General features: G+C 42.3%; 1 protein-coding gene across 1 annotated transcript; it reads right to left on the bottom strand.

Annotated features, from left to right (window-relative positions):
• Positions 1-230: 230 nt before the first annotated feature.
• Positions 231-7,022, bottom strand: DACT2 (dishevelled-binding antagonist of beta-catenin 2; the record flags this gene model as incomplete). The annotated part of the gene is made up of 3 exons (XM_010144945.1): positions 231-2,029; positions 5,202-5,489; positions 6,890-7,022. Coding segments are annotated over 3 exons (2,220 nt in total), but the record flags the coding sequence as incomplete, so codon positions are not given.
• Positions 7,023-11,138: the final 4,116 nt, after the last annotated feature.

The raw sequence follows: 11,138 nt of genomic DNA, 5'->3' as shown, positions 1-11,138 counted from the left end.
AAAAAAGGTATCACGTAATATACACAGATCCATATTTACAGAATAAATGGCAAAAGAGGAAATTAGATACAGTGACATTTATGTCCAGGCATTAACAAACAAGATCCCCTGTGTTCAGGGCTTATTCACAGTTCATTTAAGCAGTCCTTTTCTCTGCACATGGATTCTCTTGTTTTGCAAATGAGCGCCAGCAGGATGTCTCACTGTAAGAAACAGATGCTTGCTCTCCCTTAAACCATGGTCATGACCTTCAGGGAGGCAGGCTGGAATTTCCTAATCTTCTTCTTTAGTGCCTTTGAAGCTTTGATGCGACAGATTTTGGGCACTGGGGGAAGAGGCTTGGAAGAGGCCTGGACAGTCCCTGATTGTCTGACTGAACCTTCAGGCCAAATCAGCTCACTCTCATCCCCCTCGTCATAGTCAAGAGCAAGGCTGCTACTCTTACTGCTGCCATCTGAATCGCTTTCACTGGACTCACTGTCCCCGAAACGGTTACTTGTGAAATCACTGACCTCCCCTTCGCTGGTCTCTGCAATGGTAGAGTGAAAGAGAGAAGCGCACTCTGCAGAGTACTCGGAGTGGTCTGACTCGCTTTTGGCATATGCTCCGTGGCGCTGACTTTTGGAGCGAGCCCTCATACTGACAGTGCGCAGGACACCAGCTTTCCTTGCTGGCTGCCTTGGTGGTCCCAGGCCAAAGCTACTAGAAAGGTTGGCCAGGTGGGCCTTGGCAGAGATCTCCACTGTGGACTGCCACTTGCGCTGCTTCTTCTTGTTGGCTGTGGCTATGCAAGCCGCCTCAAGGGAATACAGTGCATTGGTAGAGGTTCTGTAGAGCTCTGGCCTGGATGACACGGTGGGGAGCCTGACCTGCACAGGGAACAGGCTAGACTCAGAGCAAGACCTGCCAGTGACATCAGTAGAACACGAAGGTCTCCGCACAAGGCTCTTAGCTCCATGTGATCTTTGGGGCTGACTCCACTCAGCAGGCAGCCTGGCAGCCCCATGGGACCCTCTCACTTTCTCTATGCAAAAGGCTTGCTTCCCAGGCCGTAGCACCTTTTCACTGTTCCTCCTCTTAACCTTCACTGCCTTTGTTTTGGAGCTGGCAAATTTGACCCGGACTTGGTGGGATTCTGCAGGTACAAACTGAGCATGAACAAACTCACTCCGTGCCACTCGCTCAAGACCCTCAGTGTTAGCCAATTTGGCATTGCCACACCTTTTGAGGGGCAGCTTTCTGGGTGGGATAGCTTTAGCATTCCAGGTGCCCAGGCTGGAGTCTTCCCAGGACAGCTGTGAGCAGGATGAATTACGCTCCATGCTGCTCTCTGTTGCTTCTGCCAGAGGAGAGCCCCTTGCCTCTGACTTGGCAGGATAACAACTATTCCCAGCTGATGGCTCTGTGTCAGGACAAGCGGATGGCTGTTCTTCATTCACACAGCGCGTGGTCTCCTGCTGCTTGGCACATTCCGCCTCCGGCACCTCTCTCTGCAGCTTCACTTCAGCTTTGTTGCTTTCCAGAGAACTTGCTTGTTTTTCCAGCTGGCTACTGCTGCTGTTAATTTTCACTCCACCAGTGCTGGGCATTATAATGAGTCTCTGGTGCATTGTGGCTGGCTGACTCTTTGTTGAGACCCACTCACTGGCATCAGCCCGATTGTTCCCTTTGCATCTCGTCAGCTGCAGTAATTTATTGATGTACCCCCCTGGCTTGGCCTCAGTGGTTGGCCTAGTCCTAATCAAGCTGGGACCTGTTGCACTAGGCATGGGTTTGCTGGGAGGAGCCTGGAGGTCTGCTTCTGGGGATGTCCCCACCAGGGAGAAAAGGGGACTTTGTAAAGCCACCGCATGAAGGGGGCTTGGGTAAGGATACACATCAATGCCATTCTTGGACACCAAGTCGTTCTGGTATTTGGGGTCCATGCTGAGCAAATGCATGTCTCCAGCATGGCACAGAGGCAACATGGATTTGGGATCTGTCTCCTCCTGAAATCTAGTGTCTGCTGGAATAAGTCTTTCCAAGTCACCTACATGGTGGATGAAAATAAATAGCCTAATTAAATCACAGTCAATTACATTCAAACTGGCTTATGCTAAAAATGCTATTTCAGAGGGATGTGCTAACTTTTACTAGTATCAGTAGCATGAACGAAGAAAATAGTTTCAGTCCTCCAAGATCACTAAATTACTTTTATTCACCTGAGCATAACAGAGATCAGAATGCCTTTTAATGCCAATAATAAAACTCATGCCTTTTGAGGAGATTTAATCTGTGCTACTTAGATAAAAGTAAATCTGTGCATATATAAAAATGTTATAGAATGTCACAGACTAACAGTAACCCAACCAACTGAACAAAAATAATGGATTATTTTTATTTCTTAGCAGAGATAAAAACTGAATTCAACAAATAGGAAGCCTGAAGATGAATGTCATGTAGAATGATCCAATACAACAGACAGTTTTTGAATGCTTTCCCCCCAGGATACGATAAAGACTTCCTACGGATATATGACTAACTCAGAAATTGCTCAAATTTCCAGCATGCAGAGTCAAAAAAAATTTATTTTTCAAGTGGTTAAATTTGAATTCCAGCTTTTCCTCCAACCCTTTTATATCACATCTTAGAAAAATCTATAGTACTCAACCAGCTGCTTTAAGAGGACTTAAGGTTACACTAGGTTATAGTGTTTCTTAACCTCTTAAACACTGGAAGCTGTAGTTCTTTATTCTTTTGCATTTTGCTTTAGTAAGGTATTAGTAAACAGAAGCACTCAATGCACACGGGAGAGTCTTTAAAACTCACATATTCCACAGGCCAGAGAGTGATGTGATGCTTATTTTCATTAACCCCAAATCCAATGAAATTTCCTAAATGGGTCTCTCATTTCATTTGATAACGACGTTACCCGTCACATGCCTTTCTCCAGAACTTGAGTATTTAATTCCAAAAAGAAATAGTCAGAGATTTTATTAAAAGGCAGAAAAATCAGGAATACCAGAAGTCTATGTGTGGGTTTTTTAAATGTCAACCTTAAGGACTTCAGAACAGACTAAAGAACCTTTACTTTACAGAGAGAAAAATCTAAAGTAACTACTCAGGCAGATGTGAGGCTCATTCCATGAAGATGTCATCTATGGCTACCAATTTTAAATTCTGGAGTACTGTCAAGGCTGCTTTAAGTTACACTTGACTGCTGCATCATTCTCTCAGGAGCATCTCGTGTGTGTTGAGAGGAGAGGCTGTGTTCCTGTGTAAAGCAAGACTGTTCCATTCAGACAAGTCATCCAATAGAGCACTGCAGTGCTGTGTTACCTCTGGTACCAAGAGTACTGGAACCATCTGCAGTTAGTCTGGATTTCTCTGTATTAACAGTGCAGACTTCAGCGCCAACAAATCCTCAGCTAACTGATTTTCTGGCTGCTTCATGCTACCAGAAATCCAGCCATCAAATAAAACCACATATTTCACTCACGGTGACTATTTCTGCCTTGTGATACAAAGCCTTTTTGAAAAACTTCAAAATTTGGTGTTGTCTGCTCTGTCCTACCTAAGACACTTACAGACCTGTTGCAGCAGAGGTTATGATGATGATTTCTCAAAAATCATATTTTTGTAATGAAAATTCTTTAGCAAATTGCTGACACTGTGTAGCATGTTCTCTTGGGCAAACGAACCAGGAAGGTGTCAAAAGAATGCTGCACTTGCAGCATCTCAGCAAGCTTTCTGCTTGCCACAGGAAGAAAAGGTTGATACGTGCGGTTACCTGTGGAAACACAGCTAAGGAGAGAAAAAGAGAAATTTCTTCCCCTCTCCAGGTGATGCTTTTCTGACATCTTACCTCACTTCCTGCAATATGGTCAACTTTGTAAGAATTGTTTCTTCAAGACTACACCACTACTACCCCACTAACATGTTTATCACAGTGAAGGAAGTTAGAAGTTGTAGCCAGGAAGAAGGAAGGTGGTGGTGGAAAAAGGAAAGAGAGCTGAAAGATGTCTAGAGCCTCACTCTCAAACACCTACTTAACACCAACTATGCCTTTTTCTGCTAGTCTATCTCAATATCAAAAAAAAAAATAAAGCCCCAGGAGTCTTACCAAAATGTTGCAAAGCAGAAAAATTTCTGATAGAACAAGTAGTCTGTAATCTGAACATGGAAGCCATAGACCATTAAGCTCAGCAACACCTCCAGCCTCTGAGAAGCCTTGAGAAGACTTTGCTTTTATGCTGTATTTTACCACCATCGCTTCTGGTCTGTATGCACAGAGAGGTTCAGAACAGTGTTTGCTTCTGCTCCAAGCCAGCCAGAGGTGAGCAGGCTCAGGTCAAGAAGTTGTGGGATGACTCCTGAGTGACATCGTACTTGAAATTATGTCCCCTATGGCTTCCCTGTTTCTATAACTGAACTGTCTCACATCTGGCTGGTTACCATATGATCTGCACTAACACAAGGTTGCTCTGAGGCCACGGAAGGACCCAAAATAAGAAGTGGCATGACATCACTTCACAGATGAGTAAACAAGAGATCTGGTGTATTAATGGACTTGTATGATACAAATTCATGGTTGATCCACTATTAGGCTCATGACTGGTTCCTAGATAGTTAATAAACCTTTGGTGTCTGTTATCCCTAACTGTACATAATAAATTATAAAAAAAACCCCATTGTTTGAGTCCACATTAATTTGAATAAATAGGGCAAGGTATATATAAGTATTATCATAATCATTTCACAACTGACTGAGAAAACAGGCACTAAGTCTGGAAATGTCTCTTTCTCCTTAGATTACTGTATAATTTTTCTCAGTAAAATGCATTGCCCCAGCTTTGGATTCACCTTGCATTTTTCATACATCCCTGCATCTTCACACACTGCCATTTTTTCTGATTTCATATGCAGGTAAATTAAAAAAAGGCATCTCAACATTCATCACAATTTTATCTCATGCACTTAAATATTTTCTCATTCCTAAATGCCTGCCCCTCATATTCGTTATTGTTCAAAAGTATCTGAGTATAGAGGAAAGTGAAAGTTGGGCAGTAAACCATTTGGCTCTGTGGTTTCAATTAATTGTCACTTTGCATACTGAAAATGAGTGCTGCGTATTGATTACACGCTGGAATATTAGGTCCTAAAAGTAATATCCAGGATTCTGCCCTTCTCGTGAATTAACATCCAGTTCTGCAGTTGATTACCTGTGGAAACTGGCCTCGGTCGGGACCTGGCAGGAGTCCCAGAAATGTCTGTGCTAGCTGTAATCCGACATCCATCACTGACATAGGTTCCCTGCTGTTGGAAGCTGGTGTTGTGCACAGTAGTTTCATCTGCAGATTTGGGTCGGTAATCAAACACACTGAGCCTTGCTTTAGGGTGTTGAGAGCCGGGCAAGAGACTGGTGTGGGAGGAGGAGATGGACTCACTGTACACAGAAGTACAAGAATTGGAGAGCGAGCAGGAACCACCGTCGCTCAGGTCATAGAACCCTGCAGAGTTAAAACAAATAGGAAGATATTTCTTATTTACAGTAACTAGACATGCTCTGTATAAAAAAAATACAGAGAATAAATTAATTCTTCATTTGATATGTGCCACAGGCTAAATTTATGATCATTTATTTATGCAACTTTAGCAGATGTATATAATTCAGCCATCCTTTATCGGGCTTCTGCATATTTACTCAGGCACCAAGCCAGTCTGGCATGCACATGCATGCTTAGTTCTGAGTGTGGGATGGGGTGAAGTGCAGCACCATCACGCCCAGTTCTTGACTGGAGAATTACTATACAACTGGTGTAAAACAGGGCTGTCCTGCACTGTTGAAACTTGTGCTAGGTGCTTACAAACACAGCTTGGATGGGAAAGTAGAGGAAAACTAGCCTGTGATCAGAGCTGCCAAGTCTATGATAGCTGGAATGTCTAAGGGCAGAGAATGGAGGCTATCTTCCCTCTCCAGGTCTTGCAATCGTTGCCAATTAATTATGGATGTATTTTAAAAAGCTCTCTGTAAATTCAAGATAGGCATTTTTAGTATTTTTCTCCATATAAATCAAACAGAAAAGGAAGCTGTTTCCTTCTAAACTGTGTGTTGTGCCTTAAGCACTCAACAGAAACTTGTGCTTTTATACCTACTCTAAGTGCCAGGTGCAAATCCTTACACTGTAAATAAAAAAATTCTTTCCTCGTCTCACCGAAGACTTAAGGCTTTTCAAAATTCTGATTAAAAAGAAGCATTGCCATTTACCCAGACTAGATAACAGAAAGTGGTTTTAACAGACATCCTAGCTGTCAAAGTCTGCAATACAGCTCTCTGAACCAGACCAGAAATTTGAAGCTCTTTCTGCCCATGAAAGCTGTAGACAACAAACTGTTGGGCAGGTTTTTCTCAGTGTCTTTTAATAGAGCTGTTTCAGTTTTATATAAATGATCAAACATTCATCTGGACAGAGCACTGCAGTGCTAGTTATCTTCAAAGCCTTTGTGAGGTTCAGAATCCTTCTTGGATACAAGCAGAGCATTGACATGGATGTTGGTCTCCACTTCTAGTAAGTGCTCTAGCTCCTTTGCCAATGGTCATTCTGCACAAGTTAATTAATAAATCTGTCTCCTCCTCCTTCCATTTGTGGCTAAAATATCAACGAAAAAAACCCAAACAAACCCAAAACAACAGAAGAAACACTTTGAGTAAATAAACATTTTCCAATTAAATCAACTTTGCAGGGAAATTCCCACCAGCTCTGTGAGTGTGCTCTGTGCCAGATGACTACTCATCGGCTGTGGAACACTGCTTCTGACCAAACAGTACAGAGAGTTTTGCTTAGCAGCTGACAGCCTTCAGTTCTGCTAGCACCATACCCCCAGGAATAAACGACTAAGTGCACATTACCTGAGCTGGGCCGGCTGTCACTATCCAAGTATTCACTGGAGGTCTTACTGACGTCCAATTTCAGCTCACTTATTCGCTGGTCTAGCTGATCCAGGTGGCTTTTCAAGCCAACATCTTGCCTCCTCAAACGAGACTAATTCACAAGTGAAGTGAAGGAGGAGGAAATAAAGAATAATCACGGTTAGAATCTCAGTGGCAACACATGAATTCAGGACATCTGTGCTGGCCATATTCTGTTCTCATGAAGAATTTTGCTTAGCTAGGGACTGTCGCAATTGGCTCTCTGTAATGAGACTGACATAATGGACAAGTACAAAACATTCTCTTTCTCAGTATGTATTGTGTTCTGCCCAGCTGAACATGTTCTCAAAAATTTTCATACTGAATATACTTATTAAAACCTTTCAGCTTTTTGTTACAGCTATGGCAGGAACTGTATCTCTAAAGAGGATGGCAATCTTTAACTAATTAACGCTTTAATATATGCACTGCATTTTGCCATACACTGCCTCTGAGCAAAGGATGAAATAAACATTATGGGTTGTCTGCACGAAATCCAAGATGCGGCCTGATGAAAGGAAACCGCTCTATGTAGAGGTATCTTATTGCCACACAAAGTAAAAGCAGCATACTCAGTTATGGAAGACCCTTGGCTTTGATGACGCATCTCTACAGTTGAAAGGCTACACTGCATGAATTGTGACACCTACTTTGCTGAGTTTTCCTTGCATGTCTCACGGATAGGATTTCCACATGTTTTTTGTAAGGAAAAGGTGCCATTTGAATACTGCTCTGAAAATGACCTTCTTTAAAATAAACAGTGTCTCAAGCTTGATAATAATCCCTCAGAAGCCAGCAACAAGGTCCTCTGCCTGCTGCAATCACTGACCAGGCTGATTTGAGGTAACAGCTCCCACAGTTGCTTCCCCAGTATTTATGCCGTCAGCTTAGTGAGGCAGATGGCCAGGCGTTAGGAACCAGCCAAAGAACCACAGTTGGTTTCTGTCAAAATCTTCTCACATGGCACTCGGCAAATTACCTAGGCCCAGTTGCTATTTAGGCAGCTTCTAATTATATCACACCTCACCATCCACCCACAGAAAGGTGGTCTTGAAGTTAGCTGTAAAGTTGTGTTCACAGCCCTTGAGGAACCGGGTTTCCACTCAGCAATCGTGAAAAAAACATGACTAATATTATTCTTCATGTGTACATTTCGGATTTAAAAATACAAGTGGCAGTTCCAACACCAAATATGGAAAACCCCCCTATAATCTTGGTCCCATGAACTAATTAAAGCATCTGCAAAAGTAAATGACATGCAGAAAATCAAAATCAGTATGTACACCCTTTCAACTACGCTCTCCTTGTGTTTGGATTCTTCTGCTTTTAATACTTGCCTTTTTAGGTTTCTCCATAGCTATAAATACTACAAGCAAGGAAAGCTACAACCCTAAGGTAATCGGTAAATGGTCAGAAACTGGGATTCAAGGAAAAGGGAAAAAAGACAGACAACCTCAGTCTCACAAGAGACCTGTTGCTCATGATCCTGTTGGGAAGAATAAAAAGGTATTTCCAGCACACTTCTACAAAGAACTGGAGGAACTTACAGGACACAAGAAATAAAACCCCTTTCTCTTAGTGTCACACATCTAGAAAGGTTTAAGCTCCAGAGACTCATTACCGCCTCCTAGGAAAACCCTTGGTGATTTTCCCTCTGTTTCGTATAAATGAAAAAGGAAGGGAAGAACTGGACAATAAAGGAGATTTTCTATCCATCTGAGTGATGAATGTATGACCTCCTCAGTACCACTTTACTTTCTTTATGGTGAAAAAGCAAAAACACGCCGTGCCTCCTTCAACCCCACCTACTCAGGAAATCACAAAGTTTTGTTTTCATGGCTGGAATTAATTGCTTAATGATTAATGTTTTGCCAGCCAATCCCTCAGTCTGTGGTTTCTGATTAATGACAGAGAGGCCACAAGGCTCCCAGGTATTCAAAGATTATTTATTATACCTCCAGGTTCTGTGTGCGCTTTCACAGCATTTTAACCAACACGCATGATTTACATCATCGTTTTTAACCCTTTTATGGTGTCTCACACCATTGCGTTTTCATGTTTCCACCAGACTTTAGTAGCTTTGATCTTTCAGTTAACTCCTTCTGCACTCCAAGATGAGAAGCATTCCTCAAACCATTTGGATAAGGAAGGCTTTTCCGGTGTGTTTGCTTGTGGTTGTTACTGCTCTAATAACCACGCAAAGCAGCACCCAGAACAACAAACCCTAAACACAATCTTTTTCACAACATGAATTTTACATGAGACAAAGTCTTGCAGGTGAAACCATCTGTTTGCTTTGGGCAATGCAGCTGTGAAGACTTCTGTACACTGCATGGTGCAGGACCAGACTTTCCAAATCAACTTGTACTATGAATGGCCTACAGTTTTGGGAGCCAGCTCCAGGTTATCGTCACACCACTCATTTTTCATGAGAAAGAACACTCTCTGAAGAGCAGTTTCCTTTAAGTCAGCGCAAATTGGAATCCCAAATCAAGGCACCAAAATCACTGGTCATACTTGACTATACTTCTCAACTATTATCTCTTCACTTAAAGAAGGGGTTGACACTTACTGGTTGTAAATTGGCACCTGATAATTTTATTAATCCAACTGTATTTTGAAATGGACAAAAGACAGCATTAACCTTATCTAGTTTTGCACATCTAAAATCTATCCACCCTTGGCTCTTTTTGTAACTGATGGTGCGAAGCAGCCAGTTTCAGAGGAAAATTAATCTCACCCACCCCAGCACCTTATTCTAGGGTGAGGTGAATTCCTTCTAGAAGCACCTCTTTCTCTCAGTTGACAAGAACTTTAAATTAGTTTAATATTAAAAAAAATTAAGTAAAATCCCTGATTTAAAAGATGTTGTTCTATTTAAAGCTATCTAAAGGGGAAAAAAAAAAAATCTGTGCAGAGTACCAAGTTTTTTTTTTCTCTTCAGTCTAATGTGTCCAAAAGGGACATTTTTAAAATACAAGCCACCTGAAAGCTTGCAAAATGAAATTATTGTATTTAAATCAAATCAGCCAATTTTAATAAATATGTTCTCCGAGCAAACAGCTGAGAAATACTGGATGTTGCAGTCTTAGATATCCATCTGCTCTGGCAGAGAAAGCGTCATAGATTTCTTTCGTTGTATTAACCTGCATTTTCATCTTTTCTTCTTCCTCTTTGTCACCATGACATAGTTTGGCCACAAGACTAGTTTAGCACCTTTGGGATCACTGACAGTGATGCCACTTAACTCTGCTTCTCTTCTGCTACAGAGCTGATCCTGCCTGCACTGTAGTACCTTGCAGGTGCCAGAAGAGCCCCTGCCACCAAAAAGAACCACCGGGCTGGGACAAAAAAGGACGTGACTGCTAAAGGCAGCAGAGAGCCTGCAGCCTTGCTGCCTACAGCAGACTGTTGGAAAGGCCGGCTGCTAGTACCAGTTGCTGGTGAAGAACTTGGGATGCTGGAGTGACATCCATGCACAGTCCCTACAGTTGATGGCTCATTGATGGCTCAGCTCCACCCATTCCCGGTAGTGGCACTTAACTCCTTACTGGCACTGCCTCTGCTCTTCTGTTTATTGCCTTACCATTACAGGAGAAGCCTGGCTTTACTCTTTATCTGCTTTGTTTCCATTGCTGATATGCCTTGAGCCAGATGCAGCTGATACAGCTTCCCTATTTTATGTTGAAAGGGCCAAGCTCTTCACAAATTAAACTATGACCACGCTAATGCCCAGGGCTACTGTCATATTTGAACCTTGGATCAAGATACACTACAAGGCAAAACTACATTTACATTGTTAATGAGTTTCTCAATCTGAAAGCTTATAGAGCAGTGATCACATACTCTATTGTCCACGGGCCAAGAACAACACTGATGAAAACCTAAAACTCCCTGAGCAATGTTGTGCTTTGCATTTTCTGTTGTTTTTCATTTTAACTTAATTTCCTGTGATCATGAACAGAACTTTGAAAGGGTTTGAGTGCAACACGCTGCTCACGAGTCACTGAGAGTCAGTTTCAGCATGTCGTCGTCAAGTTCCTAGGATCTGTGGGCTATTTCCAACAAGACTGTGAAAAGCCCGTTTTCAACTGGGTTTACTTTGCTATTAAGCAGCTTTGAGGTATATGCACCTCTGCTCAAACATACGTCTGCAATTTGCAGGGGAAAAAAACAATAAAAGTACCAG

The sequence above is a fragment of the Buceros rhinoceros genome, unplaced genomic scaffold, assembly GCF_000710305.1.
Source record: "Buceros rhinoceros silvestris isolate BGI_N320 unplaced genomic scaffold, ASM71030v1 scaffold6781, whole genome shotgun sequence".
Taxonomy (NCBI): domain Eukaryota; kingdom Metazoa; phylum Chordata; class Aves; order Bucerotiformes; family Bucerotidae; genus Buceros; species Buceros rhinoceros.
The sequence above is the reverse complement of the archived record's forward strand: the minus strand, read 5'-3'. Positions and strand labels throughout refer to the sequence as shown.